This window comes from Thunnus maccoyii, chromosome 19, assembly GCF_910596095.1.
Source record: "Thunnus maccoyii chromosome 19, fThuMac1.1, whole genome shotgun sequence".
Taxonomy (NCBI): Eukaryota; Metazoa; Chordata; class Actinopteri; order Scombriformes; family Scombridae; genus Thunnus; species Thunnus maccoyii.
This window is the reverse complement of record NC_056551.1, coordinates 7,029,508-7,043,353: the sequence shown is the minus strand read 5'-3', so window position 1 is coordinate 7,043,353 and position 13,846 is coordinate 7,029,508. Positions and strand designations below refer to the sequence as shown.

General features: G+C 37.3%; 2 protein-coding genes across 2 annotated transcripts in view; both read right to left on the bottom strand.

The window, feature by feature from the left end:
• igsf9a (immunoglobulin superfamily, member 9a) overlaps window positions 1-4,438 on the bottom strand; it is a 53,553-nt gene extending 49,115 nt beyond the window's left edge. Inside the window, exon 1 of the mRNA XM_042395595.1 lies at window positions 4,189-4,438. The gene's annotated coding sequence lies outside the window, so the exon portion shown is untranslated. The remainder of the gene's footprint in view (window positions 1-4,188) is intronic.
• An 880-nt stretch (window positions 4,439-5,318) lies between these two features.
• LOC121886256 (transmembrane protein 230-like) lies at window positions 5,319-13,290 on the bottom strand. Its single transcript, XM_042396227.1, has 4 exons — window positions 13,136-13,290; window positions 10,800-10,914; window positions 10,255-10,377; window positions 5,319-6,242 (listed from the first exon to the last, which is right to left on the bottom strand). Exons 2-4 carry the CDS (start codon window positions 10,899-10,901, stop codon window positions 6,102-6,104), a joined length of 366 nt encoding a protein of 121 aa, XP_042252161.1. The 5' UTR covers window positions 10,902-10,914; window positions 13,136-13,290; the 3' UTR covers window positions 5,319-6,101.
• Between the last annotated feature and the right edge of the window lie 556 nt (window positions 13,291-13,846).

Genomic DNA, 13,846 nt, shown 5'->3' with positions numbered 1-13,846 from the left:
CAAGATCATAATGGTAAACACTGCTCCAACAGCACCACTAGAAACATTGTAACTTCCTACAGAGCTGCAGTATTGAGACCTGAGACCTCAACTTGAGTCAGGCACACCCCTACATGCTGTGCAACGAGATGAGATGTCCAAAATTAAAGTGTGACAACAGTGAAAGAAACACGGTGAAATCCTTAGTTGTCAATCCAAAGCAATCTTTTATCACACTGAGACCAACATGAGACCAAAGTCCACCAACGGCTGATTTAGAGCTTTGGCAGCCAAAACAATGCTGCATTAAAATTCTTCCATGAGATTCGTCAAAGTGACTGCTGCTACAACTCATGTAAAGTTAATATCGCATGAACTGACACAAAATACACTGGCCAGTGCAACACTCTATGTCCCTATAGACATAAACACATATACACCATACTGGCAATTGTATATCTAAGCTCCGTTGTACGGTGACCCTGAGAGCTCAAGCACTGCAACAGAAAACACATGCAAATAGACAAAACAAGCACTTGAAGAAAACATCCTCACTAGTCTGACAACACGTGCACAGCATTCAGAACAGCACTGCAAACACAGAAAGCACAATCAAATAAAGAGACTTGTTGCAAATCTCACACAACACAACAGAAATGATTGACAAAATAACTAAACTTTCCAGAGGACACGTGAACACACCTGAGACACGCTGCTTTAGTTCATTTCATGGGTTCATGTCAAACAAAGTAAATTGTGCTCCCTGTATTTGCAGCACGTCTCTATATGTGGTTGTGTTTTCTCTCTGTGCTTTTCCGAATGCTGCGCATATGTTGTCAAATTGGTGCAGATGTTTTCTTCATTTGCTTATGTTTTGTGTGTTTGCATCTGTTTTATGAAGTTGCGGTGCACTGAGATCTCAGTGCTACCAAAAAAAACAACCACATTTTTTCTATTCATATCCCAACACTATCCCAGTGAGCATTTTGTAAAGACATTTAAAAAAACAGCTACAGTTACTGGTGAAAAGATGTTCACATTTAGATCATATTTTACTGCAATATTGGCTTTCAACTGAGAAATATGGATGTGGTTTCTTAGTTTAGGCTCCAAGATGACAATGGGCTATTATTTGCACATTGTAGTGGATGAAAAATTAGGTGAAATATGGTCTAGCGAAGCAGGGTTACCACACCAGGTCTCAAACCCTGGTCTCCCAGACCACAGATGACTGCACTGATCACTCAACCAAAGGACTCAGCTCCACCTGACACACAGACCTGGAGCTATTCATACACCCATGACACAGAGACAGAGTGGAGCAGAGGAGAGAGATATAGACACCGATGTAACCTTACTAAGCTACGAGTCCCAACCAGAGCGTGTTATTTGATGTTATTGATTTTTTTGTTGAAATCCCAGTTGATGCTCACTGGGATTATTCACCAGGTATTTTAATCATATAGTCTGATGTACCTCAAGCGAGAGTTTCTTTGACAGCACTGTATGTCATGCGATGAACCTACAAGGCCACTGTTATCACACAGTATTATAGTGGCCTTAAGTCACAAAAATGAGGACTATACACTTGACAATAAACTTGACTCCTGTGAGAAACGATTGTGACTTGAAATCAAGAACATTGGGTCAGAAGTCTCAAGGTTTAGACTGTCTTGACTTGGTAAAGAAAAAATACTATAAACACAACTTGGAGAAGAAATGTGTCATTTTAATGGTCAGCATCGCGACTGGCATGAAATTTACTTTTGAAGACTTGAGGATTGACCTGGACTTGCCCTAATGGACTTTACATGCTTTTGAGACAATTCTTCTTGACATAGTAAACATTTAACTGTCATTTTTACAGTAGCTCCTCTGAAATCTGTTAGTTGATGTACTTTGGAAAGTCACATCAGTGTGCTGATTGCCAGGCGTCTTTCACAGTTGCAAATGGTGCTCACTGTCATTCAGCTCGCTCTAACCCACCTCTGCAGCAGTAATTGTTACTGTTTTCAAGTTACTTCAGAACTTGAGTTCTTCCCCACAAAGTGCTTACATTATTTTGTCTGCCATCTCTATGTGTACATTTTATTTTCTTCATAGCTTGCACATGGCTTAGAAAAGCCCATTTTTAAATTCTAACACAAGCTTTCCATCACAATAGGAGACCTTCAAGTGACTCGGTTGGATGCGCACTTAAGAGAAAATAGGACAGATTGAAAAGAGGAGAGGGGAAAAAGGAAAAATAAAAGAGGTTTCCACTGTGTGAATATTGCATCTCTACGCTGAAGAGTACAAACATACCTTTTCTTTGAATCAGTGATGGGCAGGCAAATACAGATGAAAGTCACAATCTTTTTGTTGACTTAATCTATGAAATTCAGTCATGTGCAGAAAAGAAAGGACATCAAGGATCACTGTTTCACATGTCAAAAGGTATTTCTCAAGTCCTAAGTCAAGTCAAAGACAGAAACTTTGTTTTGAGTTCAAAACAAGTCACACCTTTCACCAAATTCAATGCCACTTCAAAACAACTGTACAGAAAAAAATGAATGATTTTAAAATTTTGTATTAATCTCCAATAAACTAACTACGTGCAACCACAATTATTTGTCATTTGTAACCCGAGTGTTTAGCATGCTGCCGTCTGTATTTTGTCAACAACAACAGTCTTTACATCTGAATCTGATAATCCGAGGTATCATCTGTTGTCTGTCTGCTGCTCTACACTGACAAAACGCACCTTTCCCTACAGAAATGAACAGTTTTCATTACATCATTTAATTTTATTTCATTTAATCTTTTGGTTTGGTGAAGATAATAAGTGATATCAACTCCACTGATAGGAGACAACCTGGTCTGTGCAAATGATGTAACTCAGTAGTAGGAAGGTGCTTCTATGGTCATCCTAACTGTAAAGCACTTAAAGGTTACAGCTGACAGCAGTATTTCTGTTCAGCAGAGCTACATTTTATTATTTTCCTACAATTACAACATTTCTGCAGAAATATATTGTGTTTTTCCTTCATTTTCTACATTTCATTACAGTGTGAAAATCTACTCCCAGAGTTGTTTGACATGGATAATTGATCACAGTAATCATCATGTCTCCTTCTACTTTGTCAAAGTTACATTATTGGTGAGTAGTGATTCAGTGCAGAATTTCCTCCCACAAACTACTGTATATTCTAAATCTAAACATTACAGCAGGGTTATGAGTAATGCACTGGGATAAAGCATGAAAAATACTGGTAATGCTCTGATAGTGTGCAGATGAATCATTTGCATCTATTCCAGTCTGCTTCAAGTATCTGGATGTCAAGTGTTTACTGCATCTGGATAAATGCATGTGGTGTCAGGCAAATCCTTGTCCTTCACGAAAATCTACACTAAATTAATTTCCACTCATCTCCCCACGATGATGTGAACTTTATGGGAAACTGTGCCCATCTGGCATCTCAGCAGACCCAATCAGAGCAGGAGCAGAATTTAAAATCATTAAATGAACCTTGTCGGGGTTAGGAGAATATTTCTCACATAATCTGTGAAAGGAAGAAAGACTCTGGGCTCAATATAAAGTCAATGAGTACAAAAAGATGAGATTTTGTATTATATTCTGGCTCTAGCTCTACATCTTACCACCATTGTAAAGGAAAGTTATACGTGTATCCTTTTAAGATATAATACCTTTTTTCCTTGTTAAATGTACTGAATAGGATAAAGACTGGACTCTGCTCCTCTGAACCGTAAACCATTAAAAACACATTAATCTGAATGGATTTTTCTGAGTGTTCTTTTATGATTTTAATAAAATTACATTAAACTGAAGTTTGTTAGTCCTGAATATGATAATAACTGATTGGAAAGATACCCCAGCATTATGCAAAATTAGCAAAATTCACTATCTCATCCCTGTTTTTCCATAGTTGTAAGAGTTCAAAAAGCTGACTATTGTTGAATTGAAGCTCCACTAACTTTCTGCCAGTTTCACATTTCACATTATAATGAAAAGCCCCCGTGGAAACTTCATTACTGACGTTTAAATGCATGACACAGTTCAGAGGATTGAGGGGAAATTTCGCACTCCCCAGTATGAGCTCGCAGCATTAATTTCTCATCCTTTCAAAGCTGCTGGGAGTCAGAAACACTTCCAGTATCATTAACTGTTTCTTTTTTTATTTTATTTTTTATCGTTTTTACTCATCCTACCTGTAGTTCGGTTACTGCCAGCCGCTGTGAGACTTCCTTAAAAACATCCCTCGTAAAAAAAATCTTTTTAGTCCAATTTCTGCCTCAGTGTGATCCGTGTGGGGAGCAGGTCACTGTCTGGCAAACTAAAAGCAGGCCTTCTTCCTTTGTGGCGTTGCAAACTACCTGAAATATGAGCGTTTACTTTTTAAACCCCCGCTAGCAACAGGTGTTCATTTCACGTACAGGTGACAGTGAAGCATCGACGCACTTGCTGCTCCCTTCTGACCAGGATAATCCAACCTCCCCCCTCGCATTATCCCTCCTCTGGCTGCTGCTGTTTCCTTGTTGTGTTTTAAACTCTCAAACCACACCAAACTCACAGTTGCCCACCACATACAATGTTTAAGCCAATGCAGATTAAATAAAAGTGTGTGTTTGTGCATGCAGAGGATGAAAATACTTCTATTTTTTTGTGCCCTTAATCCCCTGATGGCATCCACTTTAGCCGTAACCACAAGAGGGTGTCCTTTACCTGATGTTGGTGGCCAAAGCAGGAAACAATGATGCACTTTGGACCTATGAGTCAAAATAAACATTACATACAATAAATTACATGTTTTATTATTAACGTGAAAAAAGTGGCTTCCAAGCATATTAATTCCCTTCCAAACGATATCAAAGACCAAGGAATGACAAAGAAGTAAATTGCTTCTTGTTTTGACTTTCATACTATAAATGTTTTCATGTTTTGTTCTGAGATAATATTCTGTTCACTTTCTGTTTATGTAAATGTCTTCTCTAAACATGCACAAGAAAAAACTGCAGTAGATAAAAAATATTTGTGTAATTCCTTTGCTTGTCTTATGTTAATTTACTTTCAAGACTCCTATTTTAATTGAAAAAAATATTTACATGTCTTGATTTTCTGTGTGTGTCTTTGTTTGGTTTAATTGTCGCCTGGTGTGAATAACTCTGTTGAAAAGTGTTCTATGAAAAAAGATGATCATTATTACTGTTGATATTAAATCAAGATTTATTACTAATCATGCCTCGAATGACTTTAAAGAATGAGCCTGTCTGTGATCAACAATCAAAAAACTTCAGATTCTAGTTCAGATGTCTAAATTTATTTATTTCAATCAAGCAAATCTATGTAAAAATACATTTCTTTAATATTCAATAATTCATTTCTTTAATTTAATATTCAAAATCAAATGTATACGCACATTCATTAATACTTCATACAGAAAATAATACATTTCATTGAAAAATATACTGTACTTTGACAAAGTAATCAATCTTTGGAAGATACTGTGAATATAACCCTTCAGGAGAAATATAGCCTCCCAAGATTTTCATCATATAACAGAGTTTAAGATACACCATGTAACAGCTGTGCGACTGTGCAACCAGCACAAGGATTCTCAGTCATACAGGTCATGGATGTTATAGTACATGTAATAGTACGTGTAGCAGTAGTGAGTTAAAGGCATCTGTGTAGTTTCCAAAAATGATTTTCACCACTCATCCGAGGTGTTATAATTTCTCGGATGAGTGGTGTGTGTTTTGTATTACAGCAAAATGTCGCATTTTTGTAGCAGGAAAGCAGCTAGTCAGACATCCTACCTGTATACTCAGACAGTGCTTGGTTCACTGTCAATAAAGTTGAATAAAGCCTGTGAGGCTTACCAGGCTTTCAAGCACAGAGCAGACAATAAACAAGACAGAATAATAAAAATCAACAAATCAGCTGAAATCCTGCACAGGTCACCTGTGGGCAAACACAGGTCTCCATGGCAGCAAAGTATTAAATATTTGACTTTTATGCTACATACATTCAGTAACTAAAAGTAAACAGCAGGTAGAAGTCTCAGCATAGAGAGTGTGACAAAAGGAGGGGATGCTCCACCAATCAGCAGCTGCCATTTGGCTCAGTCACCAAAATCTGGGATGTCGTCATAGGAGTAACCTCGGTAACCCTTGGCGGCGAAGTAGGCAATTCTCAAATGGTAAAACCCAGGGAGGAAAACAAGGACGCCTATGATGATGACAGGAATGGTGCGATCTCGATGCTGAAAACAAACAGACAGAAAATGTATCTATTATTCCCAACCTGGAGGTCAGAGTATGACTGTGAGTGATTCTGTTATAAAATCAGTTTTTTATATTCCTCTTTCCTTTTTCTCATTTTGGAGAAGTACCGGATAGTTTCATTTCTTCAAAATGAGTCAAACGAAACAAGCAGTCCTCAGCTGAACCCCTCACAGCTCACAGACATGCAGCCTGTGATAAGTTAAAAGCCAAAAAGCTTGGGAACCATTAATCTAATGTATGAGTGTGTCAGACGCACTATCTTACTTACTACTAGGCCCCTTAAACATGTGTAAATGAACATGATTTAGAGAAATATTGTACTAGAGGTGCTGGAGGAAGCATCGCAGTGCTTAATATACTCAGCAGGCTTTAACATACTTATCTCCACCTTGTCTGCCAGCATGATGTAAACATCCTCTGCAGGAGGCACACAGACATGATGACTTCATCTGTCTGAGATCTGGGTTCATATAAATCATCAGTCATTTCATATACAGGCCAACTAACCACCAGGAGGCACAGGCAGTCTCCATCAATGCCAAGTGAAGTGTTTCATTTCACCACCAGATGGCAGTCTTGTGCACTGAGTCACTACAGCCCTCTCACATTCTTGAAAGATGCATTGTTGCATAGGCCAAGGCAATGTCAATCATCTTGTTGTAGTTTTAAGGGATTTTAAACATTACATTGTATGCCATGTGAAGTGGTATTTAAAGGGATAGTTCACCCAAATTACCAAAAAAAAAAAAAAAACATTTTAAAAAACATGCAAAAATATGTGGCTTTGTACAAGATCCACTTAACTTTCTTTTATTAGCTTTCAATGGAATCTCTCAGTCTTCATCAGCCAGTGGAGTTTGTTCATGGAGATGGCTCGGTTGTCATCACTTGACTTAAGTTTCATATTTGGGTCATGTGATGACAACTGAGCCGTGAGAGTGGAGCAAACGTCATCAGCTGATGGAGACCAGCTGATGCAGATGAAAGCTCCAAAAAGCTAGTAAGTGGACCTTCTGTTCAATTTTTTTTTTCTTTTTTGTGTCATACTACTATTTTCAAAAATCAAGGGTCAATAATTAACTTTTGACTTAATTTTCAATGTCTTGATAATTTTGGGAACTTGACCCTTGATTCTTCAAACTAAATTAAGAGCTGTGATACCTGTGTTATTGGCATTATTGATAATTAGTCATCTGTTAAGGTTAAATGGTTTCAACATAAGCTTCGTTTTCCTTTTATTTGACACTGCAACGGTTGATTTTGCTCTTTTCACTTACTTCCCTGAAGACCTTGACATAGCTCCAACACACACACACACACAATCTGCAGCTGAAACCTAAAGCGATTAAAGCAAATTCTTTCAACCCCAAACTCCTACAACTTCTTTCAACAAAAGCTGTTTGTGTCTTATTTCTCTATTATCCATTGCTTGAACCTTGAGTAATTTGAGGCATTAGCTATGCTATTTTAACTCGCGTGGGCTAATTGGCAAGTAGATGGCTCAAATACTGTGATGCTGCCTTCATGTCAGATCAAATTTTCTGCAAATACAATCTGCAGACTGGAAAGAAACATTCACATTAACCTCCTACTGATAATTACAAATATAATATGTGCAGACTCCGTTATCTCCCACATGGAGTCATGAATTTAGGAAGCAGAAACCACAGCAGGGGATCCAATGAAGTTGGCACTCCAAGATACAAAACATCAAAATCATTAGTTATATTCAAACACATACAAAACCTCCGTGGCCAGGAAAACCAAGAGCGAAGCTGAGAACTGGCAGCGGGGCAATAAAATGTCAGAACAAGTGCTCAATTACAGCTATTTTAAGATAAGATTAACTGCAGACTGAGTGTTTTAATTACTGCTTGGGTTGATATTTTGGATTAGGGCTGGGTAGCACACTGAAATACTTTTTTTGGTGCAGACTGAAATGTTATCAGAGCACAGAGTACCAAAAACTGTGAAGTACTGAAAGCTGGCAGCAAATGTATGGTCAGATTAAGTGTCTTGTTTACTTATTCTTTAGTCAGATAGTTCTGAATTTAAATCAAAATGTGGCAGAACTTAGACTATTCGACTTTAGGCAAAGTTCTTGTGGGGCTGCATGTGTTTGAACATTTAACACAGATATGAAGAAACAGTTCATTAGAAAAATGTTTATACTCCTCAAATTTAGGTATGGAACAAAGTATTGGTACTGGAACTGGAAGGTATTATATTGGCACTTGTATTGACAAATTTCAAATGACACTCTTAAAAGAATATCAGTACTGCAAAACTGGAAAGAAAACTTTATCTTCATCTATAGCTATATTGGCAAAAGTGATACAAATTTGAACAAAAGATTGCAAAAGCACTACAAATTTGTTGTTCATTGTAGAATTTTTTGCAGTTCGGTCTGCAATCTAAAGTCAAAAATGTACAAGTTATAATCCTTAATATTTTCATGAAATCAAACCACATTTTTTATGCTATTTGTGGTTGGCATTTTTTCAGCAACAGCAATTCAATGTATTTACATTCTGTGATTAGCTTTCTATAATAGTAGTTTTCATTGATAGTGGTGAAGTCTGTTCCCATGGTGGATTGAAATTGCCAACCTATTCACAGGGGATTAACGATGCATGCAATCTAGTGTTAACATTTTATCTCATTCATATCAGCCTAACTGTGGTCTCTGGTTCATCAAAAATGTGTCTACAAAACAAGAAAATGGCCATTTTCTGCATTTATTTTTGCAGCAGATCAGTTTTAAATATTGCAAGGAGTAATGGATCAAGAAGGAGCAGGTGTTAGATGAAGAGCTGCAGGCGACAGGCTGCACACCTCCAACCATGCCCTGAAGACTACTCATGCCATGCACAGACGATGGCTGCAACTGTTTTTTGTTTTTTAAACAATGTATTTGTTTGGTTGCATTGCAAACAGATATACCAGTCGCTCCTCTGTTGCCTTTCTGACAAAATAGCTGTTCAAGGAATGTCTTCTGTGGGATCAAATCGCCAGTTACCACAAGTGTCACCAAATCAACCAGGACTGAAATCTGAAAGGGTAACTACACACCAGAGAATTTAGTGGAACTGAATTTTCAAATCCAAGCAGACACAAATAAGCTAATTTTGAGCAGTAAAAGTAGTTTTTATACACAATATGTATATTGTTGGAAAAATCACCTACAATTAACATTATATGCCAACGTGGACCTATGTGGTTACGTGTACAGCACAAAAACCATGGAAAAAAATGTTGAGTATCACTCCAGTGACACAATGAATTATAGTACAGAATTACATGTATTACATATTATGTACTTAATTTGCATGTGGGGTGTTTCCTCAACTTGAAATTTTCCAAGAGTAGGCTAAGTTATAGACTACACAGTGCCAACACACACACACAGTGCCAACACACACACATACAGTGCCAACACACACACATACCCACATACACACACACACACAGGTTGGCAGGTCTGTTACTCTTTAAGGATTACAACTTTAACTTTGGAGATGCATCCAAGTTGAGTTGAAGACTTGATTCAATCAAATCCCCCTCAGAGGGTTTTGGAAACACATTTTGGCCATATGAAAACAAAAACATACAACAAAGCTTCTCTTCTTCACATATTAGAGCAACATAAACAGAAACATATCTTCCAAACAGGAATTACACCCACAACAGACAGGAGGCATGCAGCTCATACAGCCGCATTTCTGTCACAGATGGATTTTCGGGAGACTTATATTCTGGGAAATAGCCAGACAGGGTATTTACTGTCAGCTGTAAGGGACTCAAACATTTTTAGTGACATGCTTAACAATAAGCTTTTTGGCAACAGAACAAGATGGATTTCAATTCACATGCTGGGGATATAACAAATACAGTCCAACAATATCGACTCCAGACAAAATCAAGACATAAGACCCATCAAAGTAATCTGCCATTTAAACCGGTTTTATAGATTTAACTGAACAAACTCACCTCAACCTTTATGGTTCCTGCCAGAAGAAGGGCCCCGAAGATTATCAGTAAGGAGCCAACCAAAAACAGGAATATTGCCAGTGCAATCGCCTTGTACGGGACCTTTGGCGGGCTCTTCTTGAACTGTAAAGCGTTAAATTGCAAGACAAAATACAAGATATTCAGTTTCTGAAGTGGTCTCCATCATTATGGTTAAAAATGGCAAGTTGTGCTGCTGCTTCAGCATTGTGCTATAAAAGAACAGGTATCACTTTCATAATAAAAATTAGATTGATTTCAGATCACATCAAAACAAAGTTAGCCTGTGTTAAACAGACACAGAGAGACAGAAACAAAGAGTGTATCTGACTTGTTCTTTTCCAGGCAGATACTCATATCTATTCATATCTATAATCACAGGAACATTTCCTGGAAACCATTAAATGGATTCACCTCAGGTTAATTGCCTGTGTAAAAGGTTTACCAATTACCAAGCCACTGACCGATCAATAGAACAGCATGACATGACATCAGAGACGATGTCAAGGAGCTGTAGAGTCTTTTACCTGTAAGTCTATGTAACCGTCTTCATCAGCAGCAAGCCGTGAATACTTGACCTTGTTGTTGGACATTCCAGCACCCAACATATTGCCTCTGGTTGCTTTCATTATGACATGGGAGCTATTTGGGGAAAGAGAGACACACAATACATCCAGAAACATTAAAGTGATATTGTAGCTACTACGGTATAAACAGTGTGTCAAAATCTCTGATGGTACAAAAAAAAAATGTATATCGCCTCATAGTAATAACATCATATCACCCAACTCTGCTTTGATCAAATGTCAGCTACAGTACACCTTCGAAAAGCTAAACCAAGAAAAAAATCTCAAGCAGGCTGAGCGATTAATGAGCAGAAGATAGTCATCGCTTCTTTTTCTTTCCACTGCGTTCCCTCTGCTAGAGCATGTAAACGTTAAACTGACATTTTCACTCAACCTCTGACACAACTTTTCCGTTTCCATTCATTTTAAATGTTGAAACTATGACAAGATGTTTCTCTTTAAAGTATTCATTAGTAATATTAGATGTCTGCAGAACACTGAGTGGTTTTAGAAAGACTTAATCCTTCTTTTTTTTCCACCGCAAAACTTTTGACAAAACCTGGGGCTGAACAAAGCATTTGATTCTTTGATTTGAGTTTTTCTCAATCTTCGAGCAACCCGTAAGCACACAGCAGGGAGAGAATCATTTCAAATTATCGCTCTGTTGAGCGAAATTCGTTTTAGTTAGCTTAATGAAGACAATTTACTCATAAATTGAACAGATTATCACTGCTTCATCTGATGCAGCATCCACACACAAGCAGAGAGAGTAACAAGAGAAATACAACTATACTGATCTGCCCCAGAGGGACTCAGAGAAGCGTGACTACACATGTGATCGGATCTTCCTCAAGGCCAAACCTTTGTTTATGTTTGGAGATTTTGGCTCTATGCATCGTTGCACTTGAGCCCCCCACAGGAGACAAAATCCATGAATAAAAGCTGTTGTTCCTGCTTGAACAAAGTACGAAGGAGCTTTCAGAAACACTGGTTGTTGTTTTTTTTTTTCGCTGGCAGCTGTCAACATCAACTCGCCACAGCGTCTCTCTGATGAGGAAAGCTCCAGGTTATGGCTGTTGTGAAGTTACAGCACTCACTGCAGCAAGGGAATACTGTGGATTTAGCAAAAATGGAAGGATGTTTTGTGGATGTCCTTCTATCCTCAGGAAAAAGAAAAAAAAAACATTTGCAGCTTTGCATGAGAGCTAAAAATATGTGGGAGTATTCATTAGCATTCATTTGGTTTGGTTTCAAAGGGAGAGACAAAACATTTGAGCAAACACTTTTTCACAAGATTGTCTTGATGACATATTGTTTTTTTTCTCCTTTGTCTTCTGCTTCTAAGATATTAAAAATAACTTTTATAAATTCTCCAAATCTTTGAAACTCTGCTGGAGGGATGAGCAACAATCTTCAACCAGATTTTCCCTCATTTGGTGTTTCCCGCAGGTGTTCACTGGGGTTGTGATCTCGAGACAGTAAGATCTGAAGAGGAGTTTATGTTGTACAACCAAGCACAATGTATCTACATGGTGTGTTTTAAAGACCAATTCTAATATTTAGACTAAATGTCACTGTTTGTGCAAAAAAAAGAAAGAAAAGAAAGAAAAATTAAAATACAATACAGGGATCTAGTATTTCTACACTAGAATTCTACCTTGGCAGCGTGGAACATAATGAATGTAAGATACATTTTACTAACAGTTAATTGAATAAATAAAATAAATTAAAGAAGACTTTTTTTAGTGGCTAGTCAAAACATTCTTAGGCAGAACTTGGATTTATGATTTATATTTCTTAAAACAGGTTTAATGTACACAATATGTTTCATATATAGCAGCTGCATTCTAGTTCATCACAGTATAGTAAATGACATTTAGCCTATGTATTCGCAATAATGAGCCGATTACATGTATTTAATACAGTATGACACTTTTTTACCCTTTCCTGCGACTGTACCTAGTCTTGCTATCAAGTAACAGACAAGAGTTATCCTTCCCAGAAGTGTGACCACTTTTGGATATGGCTAATTACTGACAACAGGAAATTAGTCAAAACTGTGCATTAATAACATAATGTAGCTGAGAGTTTTGTCCACCAAACAAGTAAAAATTGAAATGTTCACAACCGAGTGAGCTGCCAAGTCAACCAGCTGCTTTGGTTGTTTGCAGGAAGTCTTTTGTTTAACATTTGTACCTAATTAGCTGGAGCATTAGCTTGAGCTATCACAGACGAGCTACAACAAGCCGCACTGTGCGAACACCCTCGTTTAAAACTTCTCCTCCTTCCTTTCTTACCTTCACTTGAGGTAGAGTAAACACCGTTAATGTTGTTTTCTGCAACTTTACGGTGCCACATCTACAATATTATGTTGTTTTCATTGAGAGGAATCTCCGCCAACTTCCTTATTTTCTTCAAGTGCGCCTGCGCAGAATGAGTTGGTCCAGTTTCTTGTTCACTGGCTTCATGTCCGAGTGATGCATCCTCATCCAGTCTGATTAGAGTACAAATACTCGATTACAGGTAAAAGTACTGCACTTAAAATTTCAGTAAAAGTACAGATGCATTATCAGCCGAATGTAGTCTACTTAAAGTATCAGAAAGAAGGGATTGCTATTATGCTGGGTTATTGCTATTATTATTATTATTAGTAGTAGTAGTAGTAGTATTAATTATACATTACTCTCTAAGCAGCATTTTAATGTTGTAGCAGATCAAGGCCAATTTTAATCAAATCCAATCAATCCAATTTTGATTCGATATACATATAAATTAAATATATTTGTTATATTTGAATTGATATATTGTTTTGTAGTTTAATCTATAACAACTCTTCTCAATTTATAAAATGATCATTGATTTTGCATGTAAAATCTTGCAAAGTAAATGGTAATGTAAAAGGTATTCTGCTCCTTTACTTGAGTAAGAGTAGAAAATGCAACAATGTGAAAGTACACAATTAAAAGTAAAAGTCTCACATTCCACATCTTACTTACAAATACAGACAT